Source organism: Vanellus vanellus (genome assembly GCF_965231255.1).
Source record: "Vanellus vanellus genome assembly, chromosome: 1".
NCBI lineage: Eukaryota > Metazoa > Chordata > Aves > Charadriiformes > Charadriidae > Vanellus > Vanellus vanellus.
This window is the reverse complement of record NC_138905.1, coordinates 77,807,540-77,832,493: the sequence shown is the minus strand read 5'-3', so window position 1 is coordinate 77,832,493 and position 24,954 is coordinate 77,807,540. Positions and strand designations below refer to the sequence as shown.

The following is a 24,954-nucleotide window of genomic DNA, read 5'->3' as shown; positions in this document are numbered from 1 at the left end:
GGTGAATTATACTCCAGAAAACTTAGAAAACATGATTACAGAATGTCTTTTTATTTTAGAAAAAAGGAGACAAAATTGGAGCTGTGTACAACAGAAGTTAAGGTTGATTCAAATGTCATTAATAGAACAATTAAGCATTCCTGCTTAAATTCTAACACATACTGGTAAAACCAACGTTTTGCAGGACATTATAAATTAATTTTACAACTTCAAGCTTTGTCATTTAAGACAATATAAAACAGATTGTGTATCTTTTAATTGTAGTTAGAGTAACATTTCCAACTTTTCTTGCAAATTTGTAGATATATACACAGCAGAAACAAACGAGTTGTAGTAAAATAGCACCAGTCTCCTGCAGTATGGAAATGGATAGCTTGACACTTCCTCCTCTGTCATCGTGTCATCGTGTCATCGTCCCCCCCCCCCCCCCTTCTAAAATCAATTTTCATGTTGTAAAATTCAGCACCGCAAGCTTAGGGAAATCACAACTGCGAAACTGCTCAAAGCCTGGTCCAATTCAGAAGTGCTACATTTTGCTGTTTGACAGACTTCACCCTCCCAAGTTCCCTCTCCTGAGCATCACAGGAGAGGCATCACTGCTTCTCCTCGTACCAGATGCTCTCAGGAAGCATCTACAAGTGTCAGCCTTGGGCTGCACCCAAGTTGCATGAATGAGAAGCCTTCACATGTCACACACCTGCCCACAAACACATGCGCAAACCCAACTTACAGCCATTGTTGTTTCCTTCTACTTTAAAAAAAATTGTACAAGACATGATAACAAAAACATCCAAAGAATAATCTTAACAGTTATTTACTTCTCCTTATGTATTCATACAGTAATCTGCTGTCTTTATTAAAATTATGCAGAACCTTTGAAGTGGAAAGAGTTTTGCAATGCTCATCACTGAATACGGATGTGATTTGGCTAACTTTCAACCCATTATTCGAGACAGCTCCCTGGATATTGATGCTTCCACTACATCTTACACGTTTGCTTCTTCTAACAGTTGGTCTTGGAAAACTTCCTTCGGGTTATCATACCTCACTGAGACAGAAGGGACCCGTTTTTTTCTTCCCACCTTTAGCAAGAGGGAAGTGAAAGAAGGGAAGAAAAATCTCTCAAGTTGGAGGGGGAAAAAATGATTTGAGAAAGATTGGGCAGCAATTAGAGAGAAGACCTAAGCATCATTAACCACTTGATCTATGTTGATTTTTGTAAGTTTACACCTTCTCAAATTACTGTTTGCTAATAATCACAGTCACTATTTTACCTACTTTTCAATACTTAGTCAAGTATTGAGTCCTTATTAAGAACAAAAAGTCCTCCGAAATCACTGAAACTGTACCTGTTTACACTTCAGGGGAATGTGTCCCATTTCTTATGTCTTTTTCCCTTGAAATATTTGAAAAGGGAAAGAGCCATAGAGTAGAAGTAATATGAACTGTGGAATATGTACAACAACCTAGAATAATACCGTTCCTACAGTATCTCATGCAGACAACTTTTCCATAAACACAACAGTATGTTTAAACATAAGGCAAACGGACACTGGAGGGCACTAAAAAGCTCATTTGTATATTTCACTTTATGAAATAAAAGTCCAATTTCATTTAAGTGCTATAAAAGTAATACTAACACATAGTATTGTTAAGAGTTATATTTTAAAAAAGCTTTTGTTATCAATGCTCGTTTGTTTAACAATCTGTTTACAGAATTCACATTTTTATCCTAGAAAGAGATTTAAAAAAAAAATTATTTCCAGAGAGACACTGTTTACTACAGGTCTTACTACAGTTGATTGAGCTGGTGCTTCAACAGAATTGTAGTCTGTTACTTAGTATAGCAGCCACTGTTTTTATAATCCTTAAAACAGTAGAATTTCCAAGGCAGATTTGTCAGGAAGCTGTAAACAAATGATTTTCCAAGATTTATTGGCAATAAACAAAGTGATCTTTAGTCCTTTAGGATTTAAATTTCTCTGCCAAATTGGAATTTTGGAAGCTGTGGCATCTACTTCCAAATTAATACTCTGGAGCAGTATGGAAACTTGTCTCTGAGGAAGAGTCAAAATCCATTTCCAGTCCAGACTCATCAGAATTTGGGAGAAAATTAGGATAGGAGTTTAAGTCTGAATGTTCCTGTATGTTAGTAGAAGCATTTTTCATAGCTGAGTGCATGAAGCATGAAGATTCCCAGAGCCAGGTTTCAAGGTCTGCAGAAGAGTGAGGCATTTTAAGATGGCAGTATGAAGAATGAAATTCCACAGCAGATGGGACAGTTTGACATTTTCTTAGTGATGTATAGTTGTCTTTCCTGTTTAAAAAAATAATAAAAAAAAAAAGTTTATTAGTGTTTGAGTGACGTTCACATGTCTGACAGGGAATCTTCATATAAAAAGAAGAACACTAGAGGAAAAAAGTTAATTCTAAATGCATTTAGTGAGTTAGGATACGGGACAACAGGAAAAGGATCTTGAAACAATCATATCTAAAAGAAGGGCACTCCGCCATTATGGGTTGTCCTCAGAAGTAGGTATAAAATAGTTACAGTAAAAGTCAGACCGTTCTGATGGGCTTAAAGGGTAGACCCAGTTTTGTACATTATCTCTTAAATAGTCCTGATCTACCCCCAGCTATCCACTGGGAATATTTGCTGATTTACCAATCACAGCACCAACTTTACACTTGAACATTAACAAGAACAATCTCAACATTTACAAGTTGAGTGAAAAATACAGTTGTTCAATTTCCCAAGTGCCATCTCTGCATTCCACTTCACAACGAGCTAATTATCACCAACCTGAACAGCTGGAACAGAACTTTCCTACACTCTAAAAAAGCACCTGAATCACCAGGTTAGTCTTTTCCAATCTGAGAAACAGGAAACTGAAGTTGTCACCAAGAATACCCAGTTTTTTCTTTAAAGTTCTCTCTCCTCTCTTGCAGTGCTTTTGGGAAAAAACAAAACAAAACAAAACAACCTGCAGCGCCACCCTCACACACAAGAAAACCCAACTCATCATACACACACTTCAATGCCAGTTTCCATACCTGAAGTTTAGGTGCACTAAAAGATACCATCCACCAGGTTAAGTTTCCTAAAAGGATTTTCAAACTGTAAACAGCACAAATTTTTATGAGATTTAAGTTTGATTCCAAAACAGAAGCTAGATCTGATGACATAAAGTGAAGAACGTTAAAAGAGATGGGGGGCGGATAACTTTATGCAAAAGTAGCAGTAGGTTCTCGGTGGATGCTGAAACAATGTACAAGCTCACAAAAAGCCACCTGTAGAATACAATGCAGGATTCTATACACAGAGCCTTGGGACCTAGCTACCTGAAGGAGGAATCCACTTGAAGGAAGGCTTCAGAAAACTTAGAAGTTTGACAGTGTAAACACTTCAGTGGGAGCTGATCACCCTGAAGTTATCATAAAAGCATACAGCAAAAGCCACATCACTACCATGTTCTGTTTTAGGCCCAAGAGCTTGCTCTTTCCACAAGATGAGAAAAAATGTTTCTGATTAATCATGCCTCAATGACCAAATAACCCCTCTGAAAAGTTAGATCTGGGACAGTCTAGGGATTTTGTGCCTTCCTAATGCCCATTTTAGATGAAGAGTCTCATGATTGGTAAGGCTGGAATATGAGCAACATCAAGAAGCTGCGAATCAGAAATATCATTAAGAAAAGAAGGAAAAAAGTACACTGGATGATGTATGCACGCTGGATGTGGTATGAAATAACTGAAGAGGGGACAGTAGGATGATCACAAATATATACCAAGAACTACATTTCTGCTCAGAGAGATGGCCTCAAAGGCCAACTAGTGTTATACAAGAAAAGGCTTTAATTGATTTCAGAAAGAGAGAAGAGAGGCTATTTGTATACAGGAATTATATGCTTCTGAATTCTGGATAAAACTGAGTATTGTAAAAAGAAAATATCTTTACAACCTAATATTAAAGCCACCATTTAATACTTTCAAAGGGGAAAAGAATCCCAAGCTTCAACCTTATTAAGTCTTCCATTAAGCTTTCCATTAAGCCAGAACCTTTAACAGTAAGTTTGACTACTCTGTATTTCTGAGGGGTGGAGCATACAAATAGGATCTTTCATGATGCCAATCCAGAACCTGGCAAAGCCTCTTATAAGGAAGTAGGATCAAGCAGTTCTTCTCAGACATATCAAATCTGCGTTTCTGATGGCTCAGCGTATAGCATTGCCAGGGCAAAAAAGAGCGTCTTTCATCTCCCTCCTTATCTAACTTTATTACTAAAAACAAGGAAGACAAAAGGTCAAGAACTCTTGGCTTGAATAAAAGGGTATTTTTCATTTTAATTTAAAAATATGCTGTATATGTAACATGGCCATGCTTTAATTGAAATAACTGCTGCAGTTAAGAGTCTCCAGTGCTATATCTCTTGGAAGCTTTTATGAAGCATTTAAGAATTCTGTTCATTCCTAACAGCTTTTCGGGCTAATTTCTCTCCCCCTTCTTTTACCTCCTACCCAGCAACTGCAGGACTTGAGACAATCATCAGAAAAATTACAGTGAAATAGATATGGCATACTCTGTTGAAGTCTGGATTTATGCTTTTTCAGGCCAAATCTTAGGAAACTTCATATTTACAGGCATTTGGACCTCAGAGACAGCCTGTGTTTCTCTACTTACAGCACTACTCTGATATGGCTGTGCAACTCTCAGTTCCAGCAATAAGTCCACTTTTTAGAAGGAAGATGAATATTGGTCATATTCATTTTGTGAAAGTTTGCAGAGCTCCTTGGGCAAATACTACACTCCCCAGCAAAAAGTGAAACAGTAATGGTATTCTTAGATTCATACTGAGATGAGTTGTCACCAATTCCTCCATACGCATAGTGCTACAAAGTTTAACAGAAGTAAAACGTCTGAAAGACTAGATCTCACACCAGCTTGGCAAGAGAAGGATAATGAACCTAGTTACAACCAGGCTAGAGTAGAAGTTTCTCCTCCACAGAAGTAGAGGTACCTAAGATGTATATGGAGAATTTTTTATTTTAATTCCTCCCAACTATCTTACAAGACTGTCCTTCATCTGCTTTTGAACTCTTCCAACCTTTCCTGTCCAGATTCCCAAGAATCTAGTCTTTCTCCCAATGTTTTTCAGTTCCTATCTGCTATATTTGATTTAGAATATCTTGAGCAACCTTTTCCTCCTCTTTTCTTTCTGACTGATCCAGCTGTGTGGAACAGAGAAGAAACAAGGTCTCTGTTCTCAGCCCAATGCTTGCTCTATAATCCACCCCTCTCCCCAAAACGCATAAGCCTACAAACAGGCAACACCTCTTCATCTACAATATGTAGCAATCATTGATCAGTTATAAACAAGAAGCACCAGAAAATATACTTAAGAAACAACACTAAGGATTAGAAGCAGTGAGAATTGTTTTGTGTTACCTTTGAGAAAGTTAAAGTCTGTTTAAGAAACTTATTAGTACTTGAGGCTCTGACAAAAGAGAGAGAAATTCTAAAACCACATCATTTGCATGCAGCGGCACTCCACTTTACCTGGATGTAAAAAACAGCTTGCTTTTAGCCTGGGAATAAACTGTACCAGCAATCCGACAAAGCTGTTCTTGAATCCATCGAACATCAGCAGGCATGTCAGGAAACCAGTTTACTAGCCTACAGTCAAAACCAAATACACATTGTTTTGTAAGCAGTAGATTCAGTCTGCATTATATTCTTATATATCACATCCAGCATCCAACAAAATAACAGAGCTTTCATTCTCCCCAAGTTAACTCCCCCACTGAAGTCTCTGGATCTTCCCAACCTCTCTTAATTTCCATCTAGTCCACTCATTGCTTTTCTACAAGCTGAGAAAAATGGCAGCAAATACCACTGCATCTCTGATCTACACTGAGCAGCTGACCAGTATGTGCATTCCACACCTTGTGACCAACGTTTAGGAAGCCTGCAAAAAAATCTTGTCTCTGAGACCTCTTTCTGTGTGGTGGGAACTTTCTGGTCAGTTTAAAGTTAGGTGGAAGAGCAAGGAAGAAAAAAAGAAAAACACAGTGGAAGAACAAATAGAAGGCAGAAACAAAACAATGTCACAAATGAATTTTTTTTTCCCTTATGACGCTCTTAACAGAAGTCAGTTACGTGAAAGGGGGACGAGGGGCAAAACCCCACATTACAATTCTGTTGAAACTTGCTTCCTCTCCATCCACCAAAAATGGCACAGAAGTGCCACATTAAGTGGCACAGAAAAAAAATAATACTGTACTGGACTTCTAGGTGGTTCCATTTATAGAACATTTGATTTTTCAAGTATTTTCTAAAGATAGTAATGACATCTGCTGTTCAAGGACTGGAATTCTCTTAAGCAAACACAAAGCTTAGGGTTCATGGTGCACTCATTTAGCATAATTTCTCCTTTACGAGACCTGAAAAACCTCTAAAATTAAGCCCTGTTTCAAGAGCACGACTTTCAGTCAACCTAAATAAAACCAGTAAAAAAATTTATATGCTGAGTAAACACTGGATTTCACTCCTGACTTCAGAAAGAAGCTAAAGCACAAGAACTGTCTAGACAGAGTTCAAATACCACTGCAGAATATAGTTATAAAGAATGTACTCCTGGAAAACAAAGTTAACAGTGCTTCTTTCAAGCAATTACGAGACAGCTGCTAGTCATAAAAGTAAATTGTTTAGAAATCTTCTTAATATGTTTATCTAGCCTTAGACTATAGAGGCTTTAGGAGGATGCATTATATAGGTAGAAATAATGGCCTTTGGACAGTTACCACTTGAATTCTAGAGCACAAGAATGTCTACAACACTGAATAAGCTCTCAATGAGTAAGCTTCCAAAAGTGTAACAATTCTAAAATGGTTCATTAAAAATTCTTTACCGTAAAGCAACAGAGTAAGCAGACTCCACTGGTAGCGTATATGGTAGCATCAGGTAGGATATCACCCGCATTGGGAAGAGTTTAGAGAACTGAGCATAGAATCCATTTTGTTCTTTACAAGCTTCCTGTAGTGCTTAAGAATAATTATTTTTGAAAGAGATGTTAGACTATTTAAAAACAGTTTAAATAATTTGCTCAGAGTTTGGTAATCAACATTAAAAAGTGTTACTGAATAAGACTCAGATAGAATTCCTCTCAAGGCACTCTTCCTGTAAAGCTTCCCTATGCTATTTTAAAATATGGGAAACACAGACTCATACCACAGGGACAAAAAGCATTAGTCAGAACTTTCAAGCAATACATCTAAGAATTAATTTTTAATAAGAGCATGTAACGTTCACCTCTCAAAATATACTTATGTGTTTTAGATCAGATTGCTGTCTTGTTAGGGACTCTATAACTCTAAGGAGTTTGTTTAAATTCTAGAGTACCACATGTTTCAGTTATCACATATGGTTGTAAGAAATATCACACTTCAAATTTTGTTCTCCTAGGTCCTGGGATCACAAGTTTCAGATCTTGAAAATACCCATCATTATCCACAAAAAAAGCTAGGTAAAAGATACAGATTGAAGAAATACCAGAAGTGGTTTTGGTCTATTAACAGCTTATTAAAAAAGACAGGAAAGCCAGAGAGTCAGAAATCTACAGATGTCTATTTTAAAAATAAGATGGAGATAACCAGTGTTTGGATTTGAGGTTCAACTTCGTTGTGAAATACATGCTTACAAAAACACTCTGCACGTACAAAATTTATCCAAAACCAAATGAGAATTCAATTCACAACTCTGCAGTGTTGAAAGTAGCTCCTTCCTCCTGCTTCAATCTTATTTCTGTAGTTAAATCAAAACGTACATGTTCACGTTCAAGAAGTATTTAAAGAACATTTTGGGGTTGAGCTAGTCTCTAATATCACCAGCAGTTATAAGATTAAATGAAAAGCATCTTATACAAATTATAAGAGTAAACAGGGGGGAAAAAAATAAATCAAAGTTCGCCATTCAAAGTTACAGGAAACAGTTTGAAGAATGTACCTTTACGAAGTCTAGGAGGTAAACTCTCAAATATGCTCTTCTCCAAAGGCCATGGATTTTGCTTCAACTGGTCATTATGTACTTCCATTTTCAAAGTTTCTACTTTGTTATTTTCTATCAATTTTTTTTTCTTCATATGGTCAAGGTGTTGTGCAGCCTCATGAGGATTTATTTTTGTGAAGGGCAAGTGGATATAAATTGAGTCATTCAGAATACCTGAAAGAGTCAAGAGCTTCCACTTAGGCTTGATCCACGGGTCTTCAAAGTACCTGTACAGTACCCGTAATCTGTGTATCTGTTCAAAGGCCTATCCTGAGGGAACATTATCTACCCAGTGTCAAATATTGCTCATGCTCTTATAATCCCACAAACTTTTAATCACACTGATGAATGAATGCTCTTTTGCAGGTTTACTTTAAAACATGTTCTAAAGAAAAGGAAAAAGTGAACAATTAACTAAAATTGCACTGGAAACATACAGTCATTTAGCAAAGTTGTTTTCCGGCAAGAAAACAAATGATTTAATGGAGAGGAGGAAAACTGATTTAATATTTATTTGAAAGAAAAGACTTAAAACACATCAGACATTTGGGAAATGTGACATGGGAGGTATCACGTTAGTACTTTGAGGTATTGCTACAACAGGGTGGAGAAGGAAAGCAAGTAGGGTACAATATTGTTTTAACATATATCCAAGGTACAGATCTAAATCAACATTGGTTGCCTTGCAAAACTGGTGCCAATTAAGAAATAGCATTGATAATTACCTTAGAAACAAGCACTAGATAATGAGCACAAAGTAAAAAAAAAAAAAATACAAGAAGGGTATCTAGGTGCAGTTTCCAGAAAAGCATTAGAAAGTTTTTATATATAAAGACTACCAAATTTGACTAGGATCCATACCTACATACAACAGAATCTGTATCCTACTTGCAATTACTCCTAAGAGACAAGTGTCAAAAGAATAGACAGTGGATTTAGCAGAAAAGTTATCTGAAGTGTTACAGGTGGGGGGGTGGGGGGTGGAATTAACTCCTACAGTTGAAATAAGAAGAAAGAACACATATAATGAACGAGTTTGGAAAGGTTATCATTATCACTGATAAAATTTGAAGTAAGACAAACCCGTGACAGAATAAGAACAAAGGTGATCACAGGATCAGTGAAAAAAGGAAGACAATAGTGCAATATGCAGAGGACATGGGGGACAGACACTGAGGAAGAGCTGCAAGGAATCTCAGATATTAGTGCAAGATCGAAACACGCACACAGGAAACTTGTGGGTGCAATACAGCAACAGAACCCATCTTAGCACAGGCAACCACAAATGATAGGCTTTTTGTATAGCTTGTGCTTTTAATCAGCTAGTAAAAAGTATAAAGCAGGACTCTCTCATTAAATATTTAATAACATCACTAGAAAATCAGACTCTTAAGCAGAACCCTGATGTTCTTTAACAGCGAAGAAAACTGTTTCAAGAAAACTTGAATAGTTAATGTTTAGTTATAACAGAGTATAAGCAGTGAGCACATCAGGCTATGACTGCATGACAATAGTGCAACTGGTACTATCTGTAATAGAGCAAACATCACATTTCAGTTTCCATAGCTCTAATCTGACCCAGTACCAATTTGCTTCTGCATTCAAAGACTACAGGGGCTAGGCATATTTAACACATGGTTAACTTTACGCTAATATCAAGTTACTGTCTTTAACTTGTTTGTCTCAAAGCATGCAGAGCAATAACATTTATTAACATAAAATATGTTACTAGAATTCTAGGAGTAGCACAGAGCAACTTCTAATTCTTCCCAAACTTATCTGGGTCCCAACAACTGCTACATTACAAGTTGTCCTCTTCTAAAGTTTTTCACGATACCTACTAAGAATTTGTATGGGACAGTTTCTTAATGTTGGCCAGCTCCCAGTTCTGGACTATAAGGCTTTACCTAGAAATTCACTTGGATGACAGCGGAAAGAATGTCCTGGTTTCGGCTGGGACAGAGTTATTTTTCGTACTAGCAGTTGGTATAGTGTTATGTTTTGGATTTAGGATAAGAATAATGTTGATAACACACTAATATTTTAGTTGTTGCTAAGCAGTCAAGGACTTTCAGCTTCTTGTACTGGCCTGCCAACAAGAAGGCAAGAGGGCACCCAAGAAGCTAGGAGGGGACACAGCCAGGACAACAGACTCAAACTGGCCAAAGGGATATTTCATACCCATATGAAGTCATGGTCAGCATATAAAGCTGGGGGAAGAAGGAGGAAGGGGTGGACATTCCCAGTTTAGGCGTTTTGTCTTTCCAAATAAACATTATGTGTGATGAAGACCTGCTTTCCTGGAGATGGCTGAATACCTGTCTGCTGATGGCAAGTGGTGAATTAATTCCTTGTTTTGCTTTGCTTGCGTGTGCAGCTTTTGCTTTACTTATTAAGCTGTCTTTATCTCAATCCACGAGTTTTCTCACTTCTACTCTTCTGACTCTCCCATAGCACCAGGGGGTGGGGGAGCACGGCAGCAGTGAGCAGGCAGCTGCACAGTCCTATTTGCCAGTTGGGGTTAAACCACGACAGGGGAGGTTATAAGAAGGTAAGGGTTTCACAGGAGCGGGAAACAGTAGCCTGTTCCCATCCTTCATGATTAAAACAAAAGAAACTAATAATATGATTTCCCTGGAATTGAAATTCTTTGGTAATTTCACTTAACAAAACTTTAACATTCACTTCACACAAATTTGACGAAAACCCAAAAGTTCAATTTCTGTGTGGCTGCACAGCTTACCTCAGGTGAATATTTACGGCAACTCTCCGATTTCTACAAGAACTAAACTTACCATGATCCCTTCAAATATCTCAAGGACCTAGCCCCTTCTTAGCTACATACAACCCCCTCACCCTGTTGTTTTGGGTTTTTTTAAGCTCAGGTTAAGACCACATCATCAATAATTATCCACAAGTGTGACATACCATTCTCTTTCAAGAATTTGAGAGCATCTGAATATCCTTGCTCACAGATCTCTCCTAGTACCTGCAAGCACAGGGTAAATGAGTCAGACAAATAAAAGGAGATTCAACTAAAGATGGACAGTTTGCAGAATGAAAAGCCACTTTCACCCACCCTCCATTCTTGTAAGAAAAAAATTTGCATTAACAATTGCTATAATTCAACAGATTCAGGTTAATATGCCTACTGCAATGATGCAGATGTGATCATGCATACATAAACTTATCTCTCAGCTATTACAGATGCACTGAATTATTCACCTAAAAGGACAGCATTCTAACAGTTTGCAAGAATTTCCTCCCCTTTTGCTTCTTTGACTAGCCTTTCAGCAGATGCAAGCAACAATGAAACAGGGTGGCCTGGAGTATGCCAATCCCCCTCCTTCCCTCCCAGTGCTTCCCACTTCCCAAAACTATGAAAAGTCAGCTGTGCAATTCTCATGCTCAAACTCAGACTTTGTCTTCCATATGAAAACATCTTTCACCAGATGCAACACCAGCTCACCTACACAGTAGTCCTAGATAGAAAAAAATAAAAAAAATTAAAGCCTACATAAATAGAATTTAACATTTTTCTTCAAGTGGTCAAAAAGCCCTCAATTAAAAAAAAAAACATATCTATAGCAGTCAGGAACATTACTTCTCCTCTGTAGTATATCCCAAGCCAACTGGCAACCCAAGAGCATTTCCCTCAGCAGATCTGTAATTAACAGCACGTAGCAAAGTTTAAAGGCAACTTGCCTGTGTGAAGTATTGAGAACTTTATAAAACCATGAAGCTTTAGAACTTGTAAGTTCTGAAGCACCTGGTTAGTAGGTAAACATGAAAGGACTACCAACTGACAGTTATTAATTTCCCAATGTTGATTTTATGATAGAATGCTATGCCAATTCCCAAATAAATACTGAAAGCCAGTAGCAGGACATGCAGAAAAATGAAGACAAAACTATGAAAAAATAAATATAAACAAGAAGAGAATAGTCACCAGGAAAGTTTATATAACTAGATGAAATGCTAAGATTACCGTAGCTTTCTGCAAAAACAAGGCTTTTATATGGAAAGATGTTTTAGTAACTACATGAAGGCAGTGAGTTACCTTAGGTTCTGGTGGAAAGAGCGCTTGTGTTAAACGATACAGGTTCCCCAAACTGAGCTGAATGCTGGTGTTGGTCACATTCATTTCATGAAAGTTAGCAGAATTCCCCTTTGGACAGATATCACACTCCCCAGCAAAAGGCGAAACTGTGATGGTATTCTTAGACTCATAGTGAGGTAAGTTGTCACTGATTCCTCCATCCACATAACGCTACAAAAATTAAAAGAAATAAGTTGCAAAGGATGAAAGTTTCCAGCTAGCAGATTTCCCATGCAAGAATTAAATAGCACTTAAGACTGTAACAGAACAGTCTCTGCCTATGCGCCTGGGCTAAATATGTTGAGTAGCATGCTTTGTCCTCTAATGCCAGTTAAAAAACATTTCTACCTATAGTTACATAGATAGCCTAAGAGTGCTCTATTTGGGATTTGTCTGTATGTTTAAGAAAGAGCAAGTCCGTTTTAAAGATCATAATCCTACACAACATGCAGAGAAAAAGTAGTGCTGCTGTCTCCTCTTCCTCAAAGGAGAACACCAACCAAAGAGCTATCAGAGTACTTCTTTAGAAAGAATACAAGTAAAAGAATAGCTCCAAGTTCCATGATACTAAACTATTCAGTTAGAGTAATTTTAAGTTACTCTTATTCTTAGTGATTAGAATTTGATATAAAAGCATAAAAAATATTTGGACATAAAGAAACTGCAAGTGAACAATGCTTCAGAAACCTCACCAACAGTCAGGGATATCTATTCTGAGTGCAAGTTTAGAAGCTGTTCCAGGTTATGCTTTGTCTCCTTCATGTTGACTTGCCCCTTTCTGTCGTTTTAGTGCATCACCATCTCAGATATTTTAAGATCCAAGAACTGAAGAGTTCTGTATCAGGATAACTAATCTATAGTGCAGCAGCTGCTATGGCTAAAGACAACTCCAATTGCTCACAACAGCCATCTTTTCAGTGGGGCCAATTGTAGCTAGTTTGTTCTGACAGTGGCAAAAGACCACCAGCTTTGCTGGTCTAAGGGACACATTTTCCTTCTTCCTAACTAGGCAACAGACGTAACCTGTGGGTCCTTGTAAAATGTAAATGTAACAGAGCAAGTGACTTGAGCAGGAGCAACCTGGATTATCTATTTCATCTGCCTTCATACTCACTCCCTGACCATTCTGAGAAGCAAATTAGAAAGAGAACAGCTCGGAGCAATTTATCCAACATACTCTTCTAGGGAAGCCTGTTCCTACCTTTCCACTTTCTTGGACACTCTTTAGACCCAGCACCATGCAGCTACTGACAAAATTCATATAGGTGTATAATGCAATCGCTAAAGCAGACGTGCAATCACCGAGTCCTTTGTGGAAGTATCAAGTACAATACAACACAACAGGTCTGGCAAAGGAAGAGCCATAGCATGCAGACTTCTCATGAAATTATTAAGAGGTGGAAGTACACACCCAAGTTACTGTTCTACAGAGGTAAATGGTTTTAATTATTCAGAGTTTCTGCCTATCTCTTCCCCCTGGTAATTTTTTTAATCTAAAACCATCACAGTGTTTGAAAGGGGTAAAAAAACCAAAACCCAAACAAAACCCACCACACCCAAAAGCTTCAAAACTGGCAGTTAGATATACCTATTGGAAGTTATACTTAAGTCTTTGGTTTAAAGTATACATGCATGAAGCACCAAGCCAGTAAACAGCAAGATTCTACAAACTTTACATACCTGACATTCTACTCTGTTTAAACCCTACAGGAGTCATGCCAAGCATATGCAACTGTGGTATTCTTACCAAGTTACATCAAAAACGCCTCCTAAGCATTACAATCATATCAAAATAATCACAAAGATCAAAAGGATACAATGATTCCTTCCTGCCCTCAAAACAGGCCCAAATAAAGCATCACTTGTATGTTTTTGTACTCTGAACTAAGCCTTTTAAAATAACATTGTTGTCTAGTGACAAGAACTGAATAGCCAGATTAGCCTGGATCCACCTAAACCTTGGATTCAGTCCAACGTCCTGTTTTCATAACACCTTTAATCTGGAAGAGTTTAAGGAGACATACAAGGTTTAGAAGTATAGATAAAGAAAAAATCCCTATACGGTTCTAATTACTTTTGCTTAAATTTCAGCATGAAGAAAGAAATACATTTCACATCTATCCTTGACCTTTTAGCACTTCCAAATTGCCTTGAGAACAGTCTGTAATCATCCACTGTTAAAGATGTTTTAAGTTTTCTTTCAATATTCTTCCCCTCTCCTTGTGTAAGGAGCACCAATGTTGGAAGGAAAGCAAATGCAAGTTAATACAACACTATAACAATAACCCATGAATGTCACTGCCTTGATTTTGAAATGCATGTCTGCTTCCAGACCCGTTAATGAGAACGCCTACAACAAACTACACTCACTCTTTTGCCGTTGTTTCCCCTTTAATGGGGGATTTTAGAAAATCCAGCATAGCCATGAAGTATTAAGAGGTTTTGTAACCAATAGTTCCTGAGAAGTAATAGAACAGACTAATATACTGACACTTTACCTTTAGAAAGCAACCTTTCTTACACTGAATACAAATGATGGAAGATATTAAAAAGCTTTGTTTACATCTTACTGAATGTGAACTTTAATCCAGATTTAAGGCAGATCTGCCTACAGCGAGAACACAAAGATATACAATAAACTATTTTACAAGATATTTTTTTAAACAAACAAGTATAAGTGACCCTCCCTATAAAATTGTGCAGGTGAATGAACATCACTTTCTTCAAAAAATATTTATCCTGAAGTTAAATAGTTGCTAGCTTAGAATATCCTCTTTTAATTACTGCATCAGCAAGCAAGAAATTTAAGAGAGCACAAGCATGCACAAGTGTGTTTTGCAGGGTGAAGAAGAAACATACATAACAGATCTTCCACAAATTTAGTATTTCCTTACTTTTTTTGAGAAGTTCTAACATACAGTTACAGTACTAGAAGCTTCGACGGAGGTATTTATTTTACAGTAGGATAACCAAAGAAACATACACGTTATCTCTTAATATTTTCAGGATAGCTAGAACTATTTTTAGATCTTAACAATAGATACTTACCACACCTCTAAATGATGGTGGAATTAGGCCACAATAAATAGGGACAAATGAACTACAGATTAAAGCCTGTAGGAAAATGAGACCATATAAATTAAATGGTAACTGTTCTATTATTGAAATTATCATTTATCTTTATCTCTTTAGATATTTGTTAGCAAAAGCAACCAAGCAAGCAATCAAAAAAATCCTCAGCAAGTACACTTGAATGAAAAGAAGAAAAAGAAAAGGGTATTATCAAGCATTATTTTAAACAGGATGAGGGTATTCCACACTTCTCTTTTTAGAATGTAACCAATGTTACATTCTAATGTTTAGAATGTAAACAAATGATAAGACTCACTAAAAGACCATTTCTAGAAAAGCTAATTAGCAAGGAAAGTTTATGATCATTCGTTCAAGCTATACATTTTCTGAGTAACCAAAGTAACTAACTGGGGACACAAATATGAACATTCTGGGATCATATTAAACTAGCTTTATAACTGATATTAAGAATTTTAAAAAGTTATTTTTGACTGTTTCTTGATCATGGCCTTTATAAGAATGACCTTAAAAAAATTCTTACTCATGAAGGATATAGTTTCATTAGATATGCTGCACTTTAAAGGCACTTATCCTTTTTAAGATTGATCTCTTGCACCTACTCACTAAAATAATTCACAGATACATTGACTGGAAAAACTAGTAAGTGCATTTAGTGTAATGAAGCTTGAATTAATCTTTCTGTCAAAGTCACAATATCCTAAAATGTTTAAAATGGAAATCCAATGGATGACATTAAACGGACTTAAGACTAAAGAAACTTTTAACAGCTGCCAGAAATAAACATACCTGGACAACTTCTTCTTTAGAGTTAAAATTAGATATCAATGCATTTTTACCATCTGATACTCTGGTTAGTGAAATACACAGTCTGCCCGATGACAACTGGTGAGTGTTTTCTGGAAGATTTCTCATCAATCCATCTCTTATTATCTTTATCACATTAAAGGAAGGATGAAGAGGACCAAGATTTCGCTTTCTAGCTTCTTTGGCTAATGCCAGAACATCTGCACAAGCTTGAGCTGAAAATAAAATGCATTTCATTTAAGAACAGAAGATATGTCAAAAACCAAAAAACACACTTCCAGTAATAAAGCATGTCTAGAGCTCCAACTTTTCTCTCTGATTGCTAGCATGAAAATTCAAGAGCTTTTTAACAGATAAAATAACTGACCACTAGAGTTTATTAGAGTTAGGAACTTTCTGAGGAAAAAAACTATAGTCAATTTAGACTTTCAAATAGAACTGGTGAAGACCCACCCACTAAGTTACTTATATAGAATCACAGAATTGTCTAGGTTGGAAGGGACCTTCAAGACCAAGTGTATGTCGACTGTAGGTGTAAAATACCCACATAACATGCTTCCATTAGGAATTATTCTTTCCAGAAACACATTCTTTAAGAAAAAATAAAGATGAATGATCTTCTGTAAGCATGCATGGACATATTCCATATGCAACATCCATGAAAACCTATGGTGTTTAATGCACAGTTGTAAGGTCCACAGTATGTCTGCTGAAGCAGCAGAGCACCTGGGTTCATCACAGCTTACTAGCTGTTAGACATTAACCAACTGTAATGTTTCAGGGCACCATTTACATATAAACACAATAAAGGCAACATTAAATGTGAACTTATGGTAAGGAGCGTCAGGAGGGAAGCTTTTAAAGCTCCGTAAGGAATGTGGAAGAAATCTGTAACACCTCTCACACAGGTCTCCACCTAAATAGGTGCATTTTTACCTATATGTAACAGACATATAATTTTTTTCTCCAATTACATCAGCATTTGGGAACTAGATCAAAACACTACAGAAAACACAATTGTTCCCAAAGAACACTAAAATCACTTTAACAACCACACATAATAAGTTCATAGTAAGAAGAATCATCCAACTGTAATGTTTTGTTTGGATTTTTAATGTCATGCGTCTCCAGGGCATACCATGAGGAAATTGCCCGATAAGCTTGTCAACTTGGTAGAGGAAAGGGGGTGGGGAGGAAGGTCAAAGTAACGGGTTATTAACCTGACTGATATGCTACAAGGCCATCTAAAAATATTTTCAGAACTTGCATATTTTAACTTACACAGACTCTTTCTAGAATAGATAGGATTCAACTTTTCAAGTTAAGTGTGAGCACTGCACTGGAAACAACTCTGCTTAAGCCTCTGAGCTCAGAATAATTTCCCAAAATATTATCTTTCTACAATATTATTTCCCCCCCCCCCCCCCCAAATAGCAATACCTAAACCTTTCTTTCTCTTAGCACAGTAAACTTAAGTCCATGTTCAAAAGACTAACTCTAAAAAAAATCTGAGGTATCGGACATACTCCATTTTTAGCACTACAATTTTTTTCATTCTACACTTGCAGAGTGAAGCCTTGGGCCATGAATCCACTGACACCAGTAGCCTGACCCGCATCCCACCCCAGAAGACAGCAAAGTATTTAGACACAGCTCACTGTTAAGCAAATACATGCTTATGGTAGTAAAACACATTTTATACACAATTAAAAAAATGGCATAAGACACATCCTAGCAAGTGAAGAAGTTATTTTCAACAGCAGTTATGTAGACAGTTTTACCGGTTCTATTTTTTATGCACTCAGGTATAAATCACCACCTGCTTTTTTTTTTTTTTTTAATAAACTAATTTAGTGAAGCTTTCTAAAGAGAGAAATTGGGGACTTAGCAGGAGTTTGAGACACTGAACTACCAGAAGTCTGTCCAGGAACAGCAGTCTTAGTGCATACATTAACTTCCTTTTGCAAAATAAGTACACTTTTGAAAACTTATGCACCAAGAAAGTAAATTGCTTGTTCTGAAAAACAGACCAGGAGCACCGGGTGCATGGACACGTGAGCAAACAAATACACGTGCTCTCACTTCTCTGCCAGGTCTCCACCCTGTTTTTCTAGCTAGCATCCTGTGAAATTGAAGCTCAGGCTATTACTTAAGTTTGAAGCACAGTAACATCTTCACTCATTTGCACTGCAGGCCTGTTTCTACAGGAAACAAAAAAAAAAAAACAAACCACACCGGCGCCCTCTCACCTTGTATTGTGATTATATACCTCTCACTGTAAAAAATGTCAGGCAAGTATCAGCTCACTTTACATAAGCCATTATAGGCATGCAAAACTGATGACCTCTAACAGTTTAAACTTGAACTTCTCTCATTTCAACTTCTTTTCAGAAAATAACTACCCATCAAAATGAAATTTGATTTCACAGTTTACTCAGATATATAAGAATCTCTGCATTTGAGGTAGTCTATCAGGGGGGAAAAAAAAAAAAAAGAAAAAAATCAAGTTTACTTGTTTACTGTAACCCATTTTAAATCTGAGGAGGGTTCCTAAGCACAAAAAGAGAATATGTTGTGTCTACCCAAGAGGATGTGATATTAAAACACTGAAAATTTTAGAAGCTATTCATTATTAATTTAACAGACTTCAAACTATTCTAACTTCTTTTCCTTCTTCCTTTCTTCTTCAACAGGACAAAAATACAGTTACCTCTTAGGCTGATATATTCCAAAATGGGATCCTCTCCTTCCATGACAACAGAAAGGGACAGAGGGCTAGAGCTCAAGTCAGACTGGGATTTTAGGCAGAACTTGGTACATCTGTTTTATTTTTTGAAACATGAGAGCTAAAGAAATTAATGTTCCTATTAAATGTGAACTGTTTCCAGTTATATTTCTATATTCTCAGTTATATTTCTACATTTCTATATTCCTATTTTTAATGGTTAAATAACTACTAATTTGTTTCCCACAGAGTAAAACCCGACATTGTATTTACAGCCCCCATCAAACCTGTTCTCTTTAGTGCCCCGCTAGAACAGACGACCACATTGCCACCAAAATACCACAAACCCTAGACATCCCTGGGGAAGATCTAACAAGAGGAGTGCACCTTAACAGTTCCAGTTTGGAATAGCCTGGAATGCACTTCATCCTCAAAAGAACAGCCACCTCTAAGAATCTCCTTCCATCCTCCCCCAAATACAATGAGCAAAGTTTCTTCCTCAGTATGTAAAAGTACACTTTTTCCCCATTCAATGGCTAATGTTTACGTTGATTCAAACTTGACACTCTACAGACTCTCAGTTTGCCTATCCAACAGGCAACATGAAGCATAAAGAAACCCCTTAATTTAAAACATCCAGCTACAAACCTGTAAAAGCTGAAAGATGCACGTCAATTTCAGTCAAGACCCCATTCATCTATATACATACACACTCAAGAGTTTGTGCGCTGACAAGCATACTAATGCAGAGCTGGGTCCAGTCAAGTCTTAGAACACTTCCAAGGATGGAGGTCCCACAACCTCTCTGAGCACCTGTTCCAGCGTTTTACCACCCTCATGGTAATTTTCTTTTCCTCATGCCTAATCAGAATATGTCATGTCCAAGCTTGTCTCTGCTGCCTCTCATCCTTCCACTACCCATCTCTGATAAGAGTCTGGCTCTGTCTTCCCACAGTGAAATGCAACTGTGAAAACACGTGGGACTTATAACCACAACGGCAGAAATAACAAATACTGTGTGTTAAAATATATCACAGAATCACAGAATCACAGAATTATCAGAGTTGGAAGGGACCTCTAGAGATCATCTAGTCCAACTCTCCTGCTAAAGCAGGATTGCCCAGAGCACATTACTCAGGACTGCATCCAGGCGGGTCTTGAAAATCTCCAGGGAAGGGGACTCCACAACCTCCCTGGGCAGCCTGTGCCAGTGCTCTGTCATCCTCACTGTAAAGAAGTTTTTCCTCATATTCAGATGGAATTTCCTGTGCCCATTGCCCCTCGTCCTGTCACTGGGAACCAATGAAAAGAGCCTGGCTCCATCCTTCTTCAACCCACCCTTTAGATACCTGTATGCCATAATAAGGTCTCCCCTCAGCCTTCTCTTCTCCAGGCTAAAGAGTCCCAGCTCTCTCAGCCTTTCCTCATAAGGGAGATGCTCCAAGCCCTTAATCATCTTAGTTGCCCTTCGCTGGACTCGCTCCAGCAGTTCCCTGTCCCTCTTGAACTGGGGAGCCCAAAACTGGACACAGTATTCCAGTTGTGGCCTCACCAGTGCCGAGTAGAGGGGGAGAATGACCTCCCTCGACCTACTGGCCACGCTCTTCCCTATGCAGCCCAGGATTCCATTGGCCTTTTTGGCAACAAGGGCACATTGCTGGGCCATGGATAATTTACTGTCTACCACAACCCCCAGATCCTTCTCCTCCAAGCTATCTCCCAGCAGGTCAGCCCCTAACCTGTACTGGTGCCTAGCATTCTTCCTCCCCAGGTGCAGGACCTTGCACTTGGTTTTGTTGAACCTCATTAGGTTCTTCTCTGCCCAGCTCTCCAGCCTGTCCAGGTCACGCTGGATGGCAGCACGGCCCTCTGGGGTGTCAGCCACCCCACCCAGTTTGGTATCATCAGCAAACTTGCTGAGGATACACTCTGTCCCCTCATCCAGGTCATTAATGAATATATTAAACAAAATAGGACCAAGTATTGACCCCTGGGGGACACCACTGGTTACAGGCCTCCAACTAGACTCTGTGCCGCTGATCACAACCCTCTGAGTCCTGTCCCGCAGCCAACTCTCAATCACTGTAAGGAAGGTGTACAATATGAACAAATTAAATATAACAAATTATTATACCACAGTGTTTCTTTAGAGCTTATTTACAATCCTCTGCTTTCACACAAACTCACAAAAAACTAACAGCTAAAAAGACACAGGAATAGCTTCTTAGCTGGAGGAATTTACAATGATTCACAGATTTAACAATGTGGCTGGTTTTGAATTGTCTTCCAACATACCCAAGCGAGGTTTTTTTTTGGTTTGTTTTTTGTTGTTATTATTTCCTGGGGTTTGGGGGGGTTTTGTTTGTTTTGGGTTTTGTTTGTTTGTTTTTTTAAATTTGCAGAAAAAATACACTTGCCTGTGAAATACAACACCTTGGGCAGTGATCACACACATACTATCTAATTCTATTAGAGAAGAGCAAAAGTCTCAGTTGGCATACGAGAAGGGAAAGACAAGGGAATAATTTGAAGTCTGCAAGTCTCTAATTACTAAAATGCTAAAAATTTTAAAAGCTGTTAATAAAATACTTTCAGTTAAACAATATATATATAGTGCTTAGGACCACTTCAAATATTTAAAGCAGCTTCCTTCTTAAATCATTTACTATGACTTAAGATTTAAAATTGGATATGTTCTAAAAATAAATAGTTATTGTGGCTAAATATGATTTGTTTTAAAAGCTGGTATTAGGCTCATAATAACTCAAGTGTGTTATGTTAGGACATTACAGCAAAATTAAATTAAAAAGTTTAAGTAACATAAGTTTACTGCTAAAGCTTTGAAGAAATTCTGCATATGTGGTAGAGATCAGTGGCTAAGCAGCAGCGACAAGCATTTCACAGCATTACTCTCTTGCATGTACAGAGAAATTCTGCTCATTTTAGTCAGTGAATTAATTGTTCCTTCAGAAATTTAAAAGCAAAACCCAAACCCTCCCCAACTTCAAAATAAGCACTTATTGTTTTCTTCCTCCATCTACAAGTAAGATGAAATGTGAACTTACAAAACCTTCTCATTCTAAAGCTGTTAAGGTACCATTAACAAAAACAATCCATGTTAAGTCATGAATCAGACAAGCTTTTATTCAGTGGATTACTTTGCTTTAAAAGGAAAACTATTTTCAGATTTCCAGGTATTTCATACACTTTAACTGCATTCCAGTCACTGCCCTAAACACCTTGATATTTCACTTGTATCAAGCTTGCTTTAATGTCTAGCATGTCTAATTCACTAGATAAATGTATATTTGGGTTCTCATGAGTCCTAAAGACATAAAAGTAAGGTATACTTTTCCTACTACTAGAAAAAAAGTGTTTATTTCACAAGGGAGACTATATTTAGTTGCAAACTAACATATTTTATTCGGTATAAATAAAAAACAAGATTAATTCTGTTACCTAAATCACAAGTAAAATCAGTGATTTAAATCAATCCACTGTTTCTAATCATATACCTAAGTGACCTATGCAATATACACTGTGCACAGATTAAAGAGGAAAAGCACGTTAAAGCTAACCTAAGCCCTGACCTTAACTCTCTGAGCCTTACCTCAAGAAAGGAGAAGCTTTAGAGAGAGCACGTTAAAGCTAACTGAAACTTCATGTGCAAAGGTAACTATAGAATGGATATATTTTTTTCCCCAATAAATATTTTGTTTCAAACGGATGACAGGGTTAGTCTGCTTCCTTTGAAGGGTGTTAGGATTCAGCTGCCACCTGCTCTCCCAACAGTTTTCAATTCCTCTACTTTGCACAAAGGTAAGAGCAGTTATCATCAACCCGGTATTTGCAATTCCGAGGCACAGGAACTCCTTCGACGGACACACACGTCTGTCCCTGTACCGGGGGTAGTAAACTCTGACCATTTGACTATGAAAGTGTTGAAATGAGATGAGGCACCAGCAAGACCACTTCCTGAGCCCGGGAGGTTGCTAAATATCCATCCAAGGTGAAAACATGCTAACTGTACCACCCCCTTCTTCCCCCACCCTCAAGAAAAAGCATGATATTTATGTATTTTACTCGGAAATAAGATGCGCCGGGATGAGATGTAAGGCAAGAGAAATAAAGACAGCCCGGCACCTAAAGGACCATAGAACCAGCTCGGATTTAAATTCCTTAAAGGGCTCGTGTTCCTCTTCGGGGGCAGAAAACGAAAAAGAGAGAGAAAGAGCTAGCCGGGCAGGGAAGGACAGCCTAGCCCAGCCGACCCCGCGGCTATCCCCGCCAGCCCGCAGCGCTCCCCGGGGCCCCAGCCGTGCCGCGGCCGCCCTCCACCGCCGCCGCCGCAACAGCAGCCGGCCCGGCCCGCCACACCTTCCCCTTCCCGCAGGCCCGCTCCCCTCAGCCCCTCACCTCACCTCGCCTCAGCCCTCTCAGCCCCCCCGCCCCCCTCCCCTCAGCCCATCGCCTCAGCCCGCCGCTCCGCTCGCCTCAGCCACCTCAGCCCCCCCTCAGCCCCGTCGGACCCCCCGCCGCCGCCGGGGAGGAAGAGCGGAGCCGCTGACCCAGAGAGCCGCCTCCGACGAGCACGGCGCCGGCCAGCGCCCCGGCGGAGGCGCCGTAGATGTGCCGGGCGTCGCGGATGACGTGGGGGGCGCGCTCCTGCAGGCAGGTAGCGGCGCCGATGTGGTAGACACCCAGGAAGCCGCAGCCGGCGAACGAGACGCTCCAGCCGCGCTCGCGGTCCAGCATCGTCACCGGCGGGCGCGGGGCGGCGCGGGCGTGGCGTTAGGGCAGGCGCGACGTCCCGCCGCGGCAGCCGCTGCCCAGCGACTAAATCTCGAGCGGCGGGGCCCTCCCGCGCCTTTACATGGCGGCCGCGCCCCAGCCCCGCCGAGCCCCGCGCGACGGCCAATCCCGCGCTCCCGCTTCGCCCCGCCTCGGTGGTCCGCGGCGCCCCAGCCAACCCGGGGGCAGATGCAAATGAGACCCCGCCTCCTCTCTCTCCCTCCCCTCTCTTGACAGAAAGGGGCGCGCGAGGTGGGGGTGGCTGCCGCGCGGGGTGACCCGCGCCCCGAGTGGCGTGGCACAGCCCCGGGTCCCGCGGCCTCCTCAGCCCCCTCGCTCAGGGCGGCCTCCGCGGGATGCCGGCCTCCTCCCGCCCCGCGGGGCGGCCGGCTCCTCCCCTGGCCCCGAGGGAACCGGTCCCGCGGGGCTGGGGTCCCGCGCACTCCACCCGCAGCCAGTACGCCGCGAAACAGGGCCCGGGCTGGGTTAGGTCGGGCCGTGGCAGCCGGGCTGTGGTAACGCCGGGACGCGCCCGCCAGTCTTCGGGTGAGGGACGAAGGCAGCGCTGGGGTCTGCCGCGGCTTCCAGTCACGGGGGAAGGGGGTGCGGGGGGACACGGCAGGGCTGCCACAGCCCGTGGAGGCGGTGGGAGGCGCGGGTTTAGCAATTACCCCGATTATCCAGGGCTCAAAGGAATATATGTCGTGGTCGCCTGTACAGTCGTTTGTATTTCATGACCTGCTGTAAGAGCAAGCGCTGCTTAATAATCCTGTAATAAACCTTAAAAGAGGAGAAAATTCATTAGGATAATACTAGGCTTATAAAGGGAAGATTATGGAATAATCTGCTTTTTTTTCCCCCCCGAGTATCTCAAACCATTAACTTGCTTAATTCCGTGTTCGTGTTCTACCAACATTTTACAGACAGAAGTACAAGGAAAGCAGCTAAACAGCATTTGAAGTCTAGAAGAGCGTCATTTCGCAGAGCTTCAGTAGTAGCCAGCTGACTGATCCATCAAAACCAGGTGTCAGGTACCAATGGACTTTTGGAGGTCTCATAATGGCATCTTTAAGCACCTGAAGACCTCCAGAAAATCTGAAGGACACAGACAGCGATTGGCACCGATTAATATGATCACTTGCAATTGTCTTTACAGAACTGCTTAATGCAGTGCTGCATCACAGTGTCTTAACTTAGCTGCAAACAGGCCCATACGTTTATTGGCACTGCAGTGTGTGAGATCTGTCTATTTGCTACAGCATATGCCTGTGTGAAGAAGGTGCTGTGTGGGTGTCAACCAGCCCTGACTCTTGTCTGTATCAGTGTAGCAATACCATCATGCTTTCAGCTCTCCAGGCTATTTTCCTCACCGCTAGCTCAGGTATTTCTGATAAATGCT

The 24,954-nt window shown here is 39.7% G+C and overlaps 1 protein-coding gene across 1 annotated transcript; it reads right to left on the bottom strand.

Moving 5' to 3' along the window:
• Positions 1–404: 404 nt before the first annotated feature.
• Positions 405–23,584, bottom strand: LOC309672662 (1-acylglycerol-3-phosphate O-acyltransferase Pnpla3-like). The gene is made up of 9 exons (XM_082484221.1): positions 23,333–23,584; positions 16,022–16,254; positions 15,191–15,256; positions 12,104–12,313; positions 10,972–11,032; positions 8,002–8,217; positions 6,908–7,040; positions 5,557–5,673; positions 405–2,317 (listed from the first exon to the last, which is right to left on the bottom strand). Exons 1-9 carry the CDS (start codon positions 23,517–23,519, stop codon positions 2,026–2,028), a joined length of 1,515 nt encoding a protein of 504 aa, XP_082340347.1. The 5' UTR covers positions 23,520–23,584; the 3' UTR covers positions 405–2,025.
• Positions 23,585–24,954: the final 1,370 nt, after the last annotated feature.